This window comes from Wyeomyia smithii, chromosome 3 (assembly GCF_029784165.1).
Source record: "Wyeomyia smithii strain HCP4-BCI-WySm-NY-G18 chromosome 3, ASM2978416v1, whole genome shotgun sequence".
In the NCBI taxonomy this organism is placed as follows: Eukaryota; Metazoa; Arthropoda; class Insecta; order Diptera; family Culicidae; genus Wyeomyia; species Wyeomyia smithii.
In genome coordinates, this window is record NC_073696.1 from 208,277,693 (window position 1) to 208,291,553 (window position 13,861).

Here is a 13,861-nt window from a genome sequence, read left to right on the forward strand (position 1 = left end):
ATACCACAAGTTTAAGACAACCTTGCTCTTAGGGAACATTCATAAATGACGTAGCATTCGAGGGGGGAGGGGGGAATTTGCAGTTTTGTGACGAAATGTGACGATGGGGAGGGTGGGGGGTCAAGTCAAGCTACGTAGCAAATATGAAATCAGGAAAAAAATAGATTCGCTCTAGTTGTTCTTTTTTATTACCGTTTTGTCTGTTACGGTTCATTTTCAATACTTAATTGCCTTCCCTTGTTCATTATTGATACAATGTTTGTTCCTGATAATAAAATTTACAAAAAAAAATCCCGGGGGAAGGTTATTATAAAGCTACGACATTATCTAGAGGGGGTCTGCAATTTCGTGACGTAAAGCTACGATGGGGGAGGGGGGAGTCAAAAAAACCCAAAAAAGCTACGTCATTTATGCATGCTCCCTTACAATCAACACAATTTTCGTTACACCTTCCACAGTATGCCACCCTATTAGAGTAAGTACTAGTCCTTCGTCAAAAAAACATAACAAACTGATAATCTCTAAATGTGTTTTTTTCGGCATCGGGATGATGCACAAAAGTTGGGAGTCAACTCCAAATAATTCTCTTCAGGTGTCTAGTTAAATGATTGAAATGGTCTCGATGTACGGCGCTGGCCTTACAAGCCAGTCGTCGTTTGTTTTTCGAGTCCCGGCTCGGGAGAAATTGTTAGTGTCAATAAGATCGTAGCGCTAGCCCCGCAATTTTCCTGTACACTAAACAGTCGCCTGCGAAGTCTGTTTATAAATAAACAGAAGGTCAAGTTCCGAATCGGAATGTAGGAGCAAGGCTTTGGTTTGCTTTGCTACTTAAGGCCAAACTTGCACTCGCCATATACATACAGGTATTATAGATAGCACTAAGAACACACTGAGCAATGATTGATCAAAATAAACAGGAGAACCTCTTTCGTCCCAATGTACAGGGGGTAGACAAAATGATTGAGAGAGGCAACATTTTGTCGATTTTTAAATGGCCAGAACTTTATGAAAAATTGAATCACTTTTGACAAAACTGATTTCATTTCACTGGAAAACTATCCTAGCTTCTTAGTATTATAAAGAAACTTTACGGATTTTAATATTGGGTGTCAAAATGTACATTTTTGCAGCGCGTAGGACTTTTTCTAACATCTTGTCTCTTTCAAATTTCGAATATGAATCGTATGTTTGTCCGACAAGGAACCATCGAGATATGAATCATTATGTTGTGTTGCGAATCAACTAAATGCTTACTGGTGTTACAGAAAGATTATCCTAGCAATGTCTGTTCCGCTATCATTTATTTGTTTGATTTATATGTTTGATCTATTATTTATTGCATGATCTGTTGAACCTGTTTGTTATTGTGTATCATAAAACACTGAATGTAATACATCAACTTGTATTGCTTCTGGGTATTCTATTCCAAATCTTGTTTTGGAAAATTAAACCATCTTTCCAGCCCTTGTGAGATACGTGAACGTTGCTTGTTTGTCAAAATGTCTGCTCGGAAATACTCGCTGTCAGCGCTCCGCGCCTTCTTATTTTTCCCCTAAGCACGTCATTCCATGTGCATGTACAGTTTTGTACGTGCGCGATGTAACTGATAATGAGCGGTTTGTGGTTATGTTGATATTCATTACTGGATATTGTTGACTCGGATCTTTTATAATTATTTATATCGGCCTTGAGGGGTTCGCCTCATTCTGATAAAAAAGTTTTATTTTATTCAACATGGTCTAATAGCTTGAGCCAAAATATTTAAGATTTAAAATAAACGGATGAGTAGATTTTTCAAACTAAATTTCTATTTTAACCAACGGCTTTTACCCGTTAACATTCAAGTTCATTAAGCAGACAATGTGTGCATTAGGGCATCCCATAGTTCCAGTTCGCATATTTTTCGCACATTGCCTGCTTAATGAAGATGAATAGAGATTGCAAACTTATGTTATCACTAGTTCTGCCAGTTAGAAGTTTACAAAACTAATTAGTAGTACTAATACAAAACAATTCAAACAAATCAATGGAAAATAAAAAAATGGAAATGTACGAAACCAAACTATAATAAGTCGAAAAAATACATTATTCAACAAAACTAGAGTAAATATAAAAACATTGGGAGATATGCTTGAAACTCAATTAGCAGGGATTTTTTTGAGAGTCATGAGTCATAATTTTCAGAGCAGTATAAGTTGCAAATTTCATTAAATATAAGAGTGCAGAATAAAAAAAATATGCATAATAAAAGAATTACCATCCAGAAAAAAAATCACATTTATAAGGGCGAAAATAGTAAGCATTAAACAAAATGCGGGAAGGGGTTTTCAAACTGTGTCTTTGAATTTCCAATTTTTGTTGGAATTGATTGACATGCTTACCGTCAAAAACTGAAAAATACTCACATGAATGAATGAACGTTGTTTGATACCTTCACAACAGGTTTTCTATTCATGCTTAACACAAAAATATCTCAAAAAGCAACTTTTCACTCCACTGTTTACAGAAAAAGTTCTCATTATTGGCTGTTTATGATATGCGCCAAGACCAAGAAAAATGAATACAATAATTTAGGACAGGATAGATCAAACGATGCATGAAACATATTTTTAATTGGGATCAGGTTTTTTACAGTAACACAAATTGTTGCAAAAGCAATTGATGAAATTGATGAAGATAGATGGTGTTGGATTTACCCACAGCACAATTTTCATCAGCCGAAGTCCCCGCATGTTTTGATAGTATATTTGAGTTGACCCATACTAGAAGTTACACAAAACACATTAATCTTTCTCTTGATCAAAGATGTACAAAATTTAACTAAGTGTTCTATAAAAAGCGATTTTATATCAAAATTGCTTCGAAAATTAGTAGAATCTCAATCACATCGATTACCTGTTTGTTTGGTGTTTCAATTGGTCCAAAAAAGCGATAATCAATAATCGGATAAGTTTAGTAAAGCGGGCAATGTATGTAGTTTCGCGGGAATGCGAAGATAAACGGGAATAGAAGGTGTGACTAGAATTAGAAAAAAATTTCTTCTTCCGTCTGGACGAGGGAAAATTTTTTCTAATTCTAGTCACACCTTCTATTCTCGTTCATCTTCGCATTCCCGCGAAACTACATACATTGCCCGCTTTACTAAACCTAAAATGTAAGTCAATATGACAAAAAATGAAATTAGTTCGTAAAGTAAATAATCGGATAATTGGATCGAATTAAAATCGTTTGTGTATCCATCTACTCTCTCTGGCTTTGGGTTTCGCAAGCTGTCTTTCCTTATTGGCATGATACTACATGTTGTGATCCGTTTAAATTCTAATGCAATGAGATGAATTATCTACTTTTACAGCACCAGTTGATTGTTTTCTGGTTTTTCCGTTACGAACCACTCACATGCATGCAAATGTGTTTGCCTATAAATAGGTTCGTCTGATTGTTTGCGTTCCTTGTTTTCGTGAGTGTCAGTTTTGGTTCTCTTCATCCATACCACATCAGTATTGCCAAATATTCTGAATATGAATCTGTTTTTGGCAACACAGTTGATGGTTTAATAAAATCATTTGAGAGCATGTTTTTTGATTGGATATTGAACCCATCTTTTCGACATCTGTATCATTGTTTGCGTATGTTTTAAGTGGCATGTTGTCTATATGATTTGTTCGTAACTGTTTTTTTAGCAAGACTTTCATTCTGTGTTTGTGATCATTCTCACAGTTTTCTGCTCTATTGCGAGCTCTCACGACGAGTGGAAGGAGTTCGTTTTCAAACACGGTTTCTCTTACTTGCTCTATCCACACACGTCATAGACTATACATAGTTCACATAACTTTACAAGTACCGCAGATAAAACCCCTCAGATATCGAAGAATTAGAAAAAAAATGTTTCCTTTGATTTCTTCCTTCACAACACTAGAGTACCAGTAGTAACCCTTTAACCTAAATCGAATCTCTTGAAATAACCAGTCCATCTCTAGCGTTTCACCTGTTCATAGAAAAAAAAAACTAATGTTTAATTTTAAATTGTTTTATTTGCTGCTTTTTGTCACTACCATCACCTCTTCGGTTCGGACAACCAATTGATAATATAATCATACAAAATAATCACTGATGCGTACATCATTGCGTTGTTACTTGGAACGACGCCAATTGGCCCGCTCTTGAAAAACACCTTTCTCTCTCTCACACACACACACACACACACACACACAAACACAAACGTAAACCTATCCATTTAACATGTCCGATTATCACTAACACTTTTCTTCCCAAACATTTGATTTTTTTTTGTCTCAACACACACACACTTCAATCAAATCAATCAATCTTTCGTAATTTGTAACAAAACAACAACGTAAAAATCACATACTCGACACATGCATCCTTCCGGCCTTCCATTCGACAGTATCACAATCAAGGAAAAGAGTTTGAGAAATCGTTAAAGTATCTCAACATGGGATTTACCGGGATGTTTAGTGTTGAGACGATACTGAAAATTATCGGATTTGGCGTAAAGGTGGGTATATTGCATGAGGATCACAGTACCGTGGTCATCATGCTCTATTACGATGTTAGTGAGTTCATCGCGGTCATGATTTTTTACAAACAATCTTATTTTTTTTTATTTCGTTGGTAAACATCAATTGTAGCCGTCAATTTCAGTTTTATCGTTATTTCATTGAAACAATATTGTAAATGAGAAAAAAATAGAAATTGTAATTTTGTAGGTTTTTAGTATCCTTGACACTTATCTTCAATTTCGTTTAATACTTATTTGTCATATTCTCCTACTTTTAGTTTACATAAATTTCTTGTAATTTATCTCGAAAAATATTCAACCACGATTCTAAATTTGTATTGTATTAGAATCTTCATCTTTGATTTGTTCATGTTAACTTTCAATAATTTTTTTTTTTCATCTGTTGAATAAAGTATAAAAAGTATTGTAGAATCATCGTCACCTTTACTCTATTAGATTTCTTCATTCCTACAAATAATGTTAGTCAATAGTAGAGTAGTATACATTAGAAATTGTAATTGTACAATGTAGAAACACAAATAAATGTCAAATAGTTTATTAAGAAACTGCCGTCATCACAAAGAATCCATTTCTGGCAGTTTATGTTAAACTGCAATAACTTCTTTTGGAAAACTAGACATACAGATATTAGAAATATTCGTAAATTTAAAAGAAAAGTTACAAAGAGAACTTTCTGGTCACGAAGAATAATTAAATTTCAAATTTCGAAATACTGACAAAGAAAAGATGGTGGAAAAAAGTTATGGATGAAAACTGCAAACAAAAAACTACCTAAGTATTCAAAACTAAAACCAGAAAAGCAAAATGGAACTAAAAACTATAAACAGAGAACAGGAAAAAAAACGATAAAAATTGGAAATGGTTACTTCAAATTAAATAAAACGAAAAGCAAAACACCAAGTTGAAACCTTCTTTGTAGAACTCAAAATATAAAGCATCGAAAAAAACATTCAAAACTCAATCTTTGTACAAAAATCTCATAAATGTATACACCAAATTTACCGCTCCCAGCTCCATAATAAAACCGAAAACTGGAATTCGAAAACATAAAACATTAAACATTAAACTTTAAACATAAAACATAAAACATAAAACATAAAACATAAAACATAAAACATAAAACATAAAACATAAAACATAAAACATAAAACATAAAACATAAAACATAAAACATAAAACATAAAACATAAAACATAAAACATAAAACATAAAACATAAAACATAAAACATAAAACATAAAACATAAAACATAAAACATAAAACATAAAACATAAAACATAAAACATAAAACATAAAACATAAAACATAAAACATAAAACATAAAACATAAAACATAAAACATTAAACATTAAGCATAAAACATAAAACATAAAACATAAAACATAAAACATAAAACATAAAACATAAAACATAAAACATAAAACATAAAACATAAAACATAAAACATAAAACATAAAACATAAAACATAAAACATAAAACATAAAACATAAAACATAAAACATAAAACATAAGAGATAAAACATAAAACATAAAACATAAAACATAAAACATAAAACATAAAACATAAAACATAAAACATAAAACATTAAACATAAAACATAAAACATGAAACATGAAACATGAAACATGAAACATGAAACATGAAACATAAAACATAAAACATAAAACATAAAACATAAAACATAAAACATAAAACATAAAACATAAAACATAAAACATAAAACATAAGATATAAAACAAAAAGCATAAAACATAAAATAAAAATAAAACAAAGCAAAGCAAAGCCTTGGTGCTACATTCCGATTCGGAACTTGACCTTCTGTTTATTTATTTATTTATTTATTTATTTATTTATTTATTTATTTATTTATTTATTTGTTTACATTCATCGGACAAACAGTCTAAATGAACACTTAAAATTTAATGACTAGAACTATATCTGCACATAAAAGTTTGTAACACGATCACGAAAAACAGTAGAGGAAACATGAAAGTCGAACAAATAATAATATCTATTGAATAGAGCGCACATAGTTCGAATAGGCTCGTTTTGTGAGTAGTTCGTCCTATGTTGTTGGAGCCTCAAAAAGCTTCGTTGACGCAGTGGACGTGGCAGCACGTTCACATCCATTTTATTGAGAATCCAGGGCGCGTTGATCTCTCCCAGCAGGATCTTTCCGACGAAAACCGCTTTTTGCACAATGCGTCGCTTTTCGAGAGTGTCCAATCCTAAAAGTCTACACCGGGCTTCGTACGGAGGTAGCGCATCTGGATTTCTCCAAGGAAGTAGTCGTAGAGCGAATTTTATGAACTTCGACTGGACTTTTTCGATTCTAGTTATCCAGATGCTGCGAAAAGGGCTCCACACGACGGCAGCTGTTTCCAGAACAGACCGCACTAGGCTATAGTACATGGAGCGCAGGCAGTAAGGATCACGAAATTCGGTTATACACAGACTTCGCAGCCGACTGTTTAGTGAACAGGAAAAATGCGGGGCTAGCGCTACGATCCTACTAACACTAACAGTCTCTCCCGAGCCGAGACTCGAACTTATGACGACTGGCTTGTAAGACCAGCATCGAAACCTCGAGACCATCTGGGAGACTACAAATAAAACATAAAACATAAAAATGGCAAACAAAAAACAGAAATCGGATTGAATGAAAGAGAAAAGAGGAAAGAGGAAAAATACAACAGACAAAACAGAAATAACAATAGAGAAAATAGAAAATAAAACAGACAGCAACCAACAGAAATTAAAAACAGATAATAAGAGAACCGAAACCAAAGAAACAAAAAACAGATAGAAAAGAAAACAGTAAACAAAAAACACAGGAAACAGGAAACAGAAAAAAAACAGAAAACAGAAAATATAAAAAAGAAAACACAAAAGAGAGAAAAGAAAACAAAAAACAAGAATCAGCAAACAGAAAAAAGAAAACACAAAGCACGAAACGGTACACAAACAAGAGGAATAAAAACAGAAATAACAGACCAAAAAAACAGAAATCTGGAAACTGGAAACAAAAAACAGAAATCGAAAAACTGGAAACGAAAAAAAATAGTAAACAGAGAACAGATAGAGATAATAAATTCACAGGAATAAGAAAACAGAACACAACACAAAATAAAAAACAGAAATTAGAGAACAAAAAAAAACAGAAAACAAGAAACAGAAAACAGAAAAAGGGAAACTGGGAACAAAAAACAGAAAACAGAAAAGAGATAACAGGAAACAGAAAACACACAAAACGGTAAACAAACAACAGTATTTAAAACAGAAATAACAACAAGAATAAACAGAAATCTGGAACTGGAAAAAAAAAAAAAACAGAAATCAAATAACTTGAAACAAAGAATAGTAAACAGAGGACAGATACAGAAAATAACAGGTATAAGAAAACGGAACACAACAAAAAATAAAAAAAACAGAAATGAGAGAACAAAAAAAAACAGAAAACAGAAATAGGAAACAGAAAACAGGAAATAGAAAATGGAAAATATGAAATAGATAAAAGAAAATAGGTATAAGAAAGCAAAAAACGCAAAAATTACAAAACAGAAATCTCAAATTTGAACAAAAAAGAGAACGAAAATAAGAGAAAAAATAACAGAAATTAAAATATGTACTGGAAACAGAAAACAGAGTACAGAAAACAGAAAACTAGAAATGGAAAACAGAAAATAGGCATAAGAAGACAAAAAAAGCAGAAAACAGATATTAATGGACAAAAACAACGATAACTCAAAACTGAAACAAAAAACAGAAAACAGAGAACTGAAAACAGAATTGACTAAATATTAATCCGGACAAAGAAAACAGAAAACGAAAAATAGAAAACAAATTACAGAAAACAGGAAACAAAGAACAAAGAACAAAGAACAAAGAACAAAGAACAAAGAACAAAGAACAAAGAACAAAGAACAAAGAACAAAGAACAAAGAACAAAGAACAAAGAACAAAGAACAAAGAACAAAGAACAAAGAACAAAGAACAAAGAACAAAGAACAAAGAACAAAGAACAAAGAACAAAGAACAAAGAACAAAGAACAAAGAACAAAGAACAAAGAACAAAGAACAAAGAACAAAGAACAAAGAACAAAGAACAAAGAACAAAGAACAAAGAACGAAGAACGAAGAACAAAGAACAAAGAACAAAGAACAAAGAACAAAGAACAAAGAACAAAGAACAAAGAACAAAGAACAAAGAACAAAGAACAAAGAACAAAGAACAAAGAACAAAGAACAAAGAACAAAGAACAAAGAACAAAGAACAAAGAACAAAGAACAAAGAACAAAGAACAAATAACAAAAACAAAAAACAAAGAACAAAGAACAAAGAACAGAGAACAAAGAACAAAAAAAAAACAAAAAAAAGAGAACAGCAATCAGAACTTTCTACATGTAACTTACAACATCAACCAATGCGTAATAAAATATTTAGAATATAAAAAAAAAGTAATTTTACAGAACATCAAAATCATGAATTTTTCAATTATTTTAATTTTAATTAAAACGAATTTCGTATTAGAAATAAACCAAACTGTATGTCAAATGAGGCATTCCATGGAAAATGAATAAATAAATCACAGCCGAAAATGATCGATCAGCGTCGATCTGCGATGTAGCGTGGACTGCCTCAAACAATAAAAATAGGAAATTATAAATTTAGGAATTTAGAGAGGAAAATAATAGAACATTTTGATTTGATGAAATTTGACATTTAAAAGAGCAAGTAAGTAATAATACAAAAATCGAAACTAAATATTTTCGTTTAGAATTTCTAGATTTCATAAATTTTCATCCTAAAATAAAAGTCATTAAATAGTTTTGAAATCAAATATCAACAATTCTCGTGCACTATATGAGTCAAGAACATTGTGACACGCGATTAATATTCAAGATAAAAGAAATGGATTCTTAAAAAAATAAATCAGTTTAAATTAAGTACAACCAAGAGAAGAACTGCCAATAATTTTTTGTTGAAACGAGGATTGATATTGAGTAAAACAATTGTGCTAAGCAATAAAGTTATAGGGTAGTGGTAATGTAATCATACTAGAAAAATGCCACTGTATAATAGGTATCTAAGCATCTAAGTGAATATTTTCATATCATCAATCGTTGGGCATGCTAACTCACATTTGCATGAATTCATCTTAGAAACGATAGTGGAATGAAAACTATGCAAGTGACGCATGAGTAGACATTTTATGAACCCCATCTTCCACTATTTTAGCTATAAACATTAGTTATAACAAATCGTACTCAATTTGTTCAGATTTAAATTGACTGACCCAGCATGTAAAAGGAATATCTCAAATTAATCACTCTAGTAATGCATGTATTCCTAAAACCAATCTCCTCCACTTCCTCAAGCATGACCCCTCATGGCATGAATCGATTGCTAACTTTATTTAGAGCATGACATTTTTAATTTCTAGCCTGATCTAATCATTTGCATGTGCATGTCCCAATAAATTGTACAAAAGCTTTAGATGTCGTGGGAACGCAGCATGTACACGAGGCGTGGATTTCGTTATGTGATTGTCAGCACCAAACACGCAGAATGTGACCGTACTCAGCAAGCAAGCCACAAATGGTCGATGTATTTCGATGTGAATGTAAGTGTAGAGATGTGCTTGGTTCTTCCGAAACGCCACCTTGTTTGCACAGGACATCCGTTTGTCTTGGAGGCGATTTGTGCCGTGAGAATGGTGATCGTACTATCGTATACTGAACTGCCGAATGCATCTTAAACTGCATACCGCGTGATTTGGTATGATAAATTTGCATGCTTTCTTCCGTTTTATTGGTTCGAAATACCGCCGCGTTACGTTTTAGAAACTTCTCTTCGAATTAGAAACGGCAGTGAAATTTTTGTCCACGGACTTCGATTAGCAGCCCACGCGAGCCCACGAACTAATTTGAGGTCTTGAAACTCTGGTCCGACGACGAAGCGTCATGTCTTGTCTTGTCACAGGGATAATAACAGGGATAAAACCAACGATTCGACTACAAAACCGTCTCCTGATTACCCCCAACACTACTGACACGTTTACCATTGCTATTGCCCCTTCCTTCAGTTTCACGATGCGCCACCGACACTGATTGACATACTGAGCTTCATGAATTTGGTATTCACATTCTTCTTTTTACTGGAGACTATAATGAAACTAATCGCATTCGGATGTAAGGTTGGTAGCACTGCGCGATATCCTGTGTCTGTTTTTAAGTTTTCCGTTTTCTTCTTTTGTTATCAACTCGTCAAACATCACCGTTTTGAGCAACAGTTTGACACGTTTTTTTTCTTTTTGATGCAGAAGTTCATCCGAAAACAGCCTACATACTTTGTTCCCGACGATGCAATCAAAAGAGTTTTTCACGAGTTTTTATAACCAGTACTATTTTTTCCTCCCTAGTAGCAGTTCAGCTCACGCCTCATCACTGTCATTCTGTTCCGTTTCTATTAGTAGTAAAACCAGATAACGTTAACCCTCAGGACAGTTCCGTTGTCTTAGTTTCCTTTTCCTGTAATATAAAAAATCCTCTTGAAATAGTTTTGCTTTAGGTCAATTAGCCATCGAATCTTTCTATCTCTCTGCGATGGCCGCCGTTTCGTTTCGTACGTAAATTTTGTCGTCACCCCTAGTATTTTTGATCCGCTCACGTGTAGTTTTATTTACAGATATATCTAGATTTTTGACAACAAGAAACGTTTTTGTTGATTTTGTATGTATTCGGCATTAGTTTCCGTTATCATTCTGTTATTTATACTCGATAGAGAACATTTACATAGCATTTAACTGCACTTCACCAACTCATTTGATAGAGACTTTAAGTTGATTGATTTTCTTTTTGTTTTATTTTCCAACCGGATCATTTCAAGTTGCTAATTGAACTATTTCTATTCTATATCTTTTCTCCCCACATTGAGCGCAGAATTTTTTCAAAGACCCTTGGAATATATTCGATTTTATAACAGTTATTGGAAGTATTATCGACGCATTAGTTTTAGAATTAGGGGTAAGTACTAAACCACTTCGTAAAAAGCGTTAATTTGAACAAAATTCTAAATTTTGTTTCTACTTTGCTTCTGCTTACTACACACTTTCGTCCCCACAGGAAAACTCATTCAACGTTGGATTTTTAAGACTGTTTCGTGCTGCACGACTAATCAAACTACTTCGACAAGGTTATACAATACGAATATTACTTTGGACCTTTGTTCAATCATTCAAAGCACTGCCATATGTCTGTTTGCTGATTGCCATGCTATTTTTTATCTACGCAATTATTGGCATGCAGGTATTTTTCATTATCTTAGACCGATTTTCAATCCTCTGCCTTCTCCTCGTCAGGTTTCCTTCTACACAAACTTCGCGTGTGCCCAGCTACCGCCAGCAACACCAAAAGAAACGCATAAGTTTTCCCCGTTATTTTTTTTTTTGGGTTTCGTTTTATTATTCGTTCTTTTGTTTTTCAAAAATGATTGGCTCTACCCCGCTACTCTGCTGAATTTATTTGTTTTTACAGAAGTGTCAAAATTTATTTACAGAGGGTCATAGAATAGTGCAAAAAATAAAACAACTCAGCAAATAAGCGATGCCATTTGCGACTCATTTATTCCGCTCATTCGAGTTATGCTTTGTTTCGTTCCAAATATCGTGATAATTTTTAAGCATGAAAGCTGATTTTTTTTCAATCAGCTTATGGTTATTTCAAACCATTTCTCAGTTTATTTTTGCGATCTTCTTTACATTATTAAGATACATATTAACATTTCGGCCAGTTTCTTTCGATGCTTCCTGCATTCGACATGCGAACAATAGCTTTAATAAGTGCGCCCAAATCAACCTGGTTTCCTTTTAATGAGAATTTTTTTCCGTTTTGTTTCTTTTTCCCTAGAATAGATGATTTTAACTTTTCCATTTCTTTTTGCAATCACTCATTTCAAATGTCGACCGATTCCAAAATCAATAAACATGACCTGAAATCAAACAAAAAAAAACAATAATAATCAATCAGGTTTTCGGCAATATGAAGTTCGATCCGGATACCGCCTTAAATCGTCATAATAATTTTCAGACATTTTTCGGAGCGCTACTGCTGCTTTTTCGGTAATGACCAAACTACATTGTAAAACTTTATCTTTATACTGAACGTAGAGCCTTTCCACCCAGGCAAGCAACTGTCCGATCACAACTTTTACAGAACCAAAACAACAGATAAAATCCGTTAGTGCCTTGCAATTTAATACAGCCTGCTTGCCAGTTTGTCCTGAAGCATCATAACGACACATGCCTCCCGTCCCGTGACAGTTTGCTTCCCCGGAAGTGTGCCATCGTTTGAAGTATTTTGTCTGTCTGTCTGTGCGTGTGTTTTTTTGTTTTGCATTGCCAGTGTAGTTTCGAGTAATCCAATTTGACGGTGTGTAAATACAGCCAGCAAAAGATTTGTTCGTTATTGTATACTAGATAAGGTTTGAGTTTTACGTAAATGGGAGCAGTTCATGATTTCGATGGTCATACAGTATCAACAGCACGATTATTTGACAGAAAAAATATATGTTCACGTATGTGATATACCAGATCACGTTATTCATATAAACCTTGAAGATTTTGGTACTTACGAAGACCTGTTGAAAAATAATACCACGTATCGAACAAGGAAAGAGAGGAAGATTTCTTTTTTCGACAATACTAGTGGTTGCAGTGAAAATCTGTTCGATAGTTTTTCGGTGCAAAATAACCGGAGATAATAAAATTATTAATAACTAGTTGATTGAACGTCCCTGGCCTTGAACGGGATAAAAGGGCTGGCCTTGAACGGGATAAAAAGGCGAAAATTTTTTATCCAGATATACAGAAAGTGATTGAGCATAGGTTCATGGAATTAAAGTGAAAAAAATTTAAATCATGTTCAAAACTCTTTTAAAAGGGTCTCCTACGAAAGGCAGAAAATCAAAAGGCAGAATCACGAAAGGCAGAATCACTAAAAGCAGAATTAGGAAAGGCAGAATATTTCATAAGGCAGAATAACGAATGGCAGAATCACAAAGAGCACGAATGGCAGAATCAAAAAATGGTCTATTTTCTTTTTAACAACACACACTCGCGGCCTTTGGCCGACTCTATTGTTCAAGTGTATGCTGTCCTTACTCGCTACCGCTCGTTCGGACTTAACTAAGGGAAAGAAAACCTGTTTGAATAATCTTAGAAAACAGTAGCTCAGTTGTTTGTATGCGAGAGGCCGCCGCTTCCGACGACGGGTCGGCGGCCGGCTTGGACCGCGGAAACCACGGCGGCTTTGTGCCGCC

General features: G+C 33.6%; 1 protein-coding gene across 30 annotated transcripts in view; it reads left to right on the plus strand.

Moving 5' to 3' along the window:
• Window positions 1-13,861, plus strand: part of LOC129727649 (voltage-dependent calcium channel type A subunit alpha-1-like) — a 352,389-nt gene that overhangs the window by 253,316 nt on the left and 85,212 nt on the right. For 17 of the 30 annotated variants that reach the window (XR_008728573.1, XM_055685660.1, XM_055685661.1 and 14 more), the window contains 4 exons: window positions 4,406-4,516; window positions 11,485-11,568; window positions 11,668-11,850; window positions 12,571-12,662. Coding sequence is in view for 29 of the 30 variants with exons in the window: in XM_055685660.1 (XP_055541635.1) it covers window positions 4,406-4,516; window positions 11,485-11,568; window positions 11,668-11,850; window positions 12,571-12,662 (470 nt within the window). In the remaining variant the exon portion in view is untranslated. Of the gene's footprint in view, window positions 1-4,405; window positions 4,517-10,628; window positions 10,740-11,484; window positions 11,569-11,667; window positions 11,851-12,570; window positions 12,663-13,861 lie in introns of all 30 variants that reach the window. The other 13 variants (XM_055685666.1, XM_055685663.1, XM_055685665.1 and 10 more) reach the window with 4 other exon arrangements.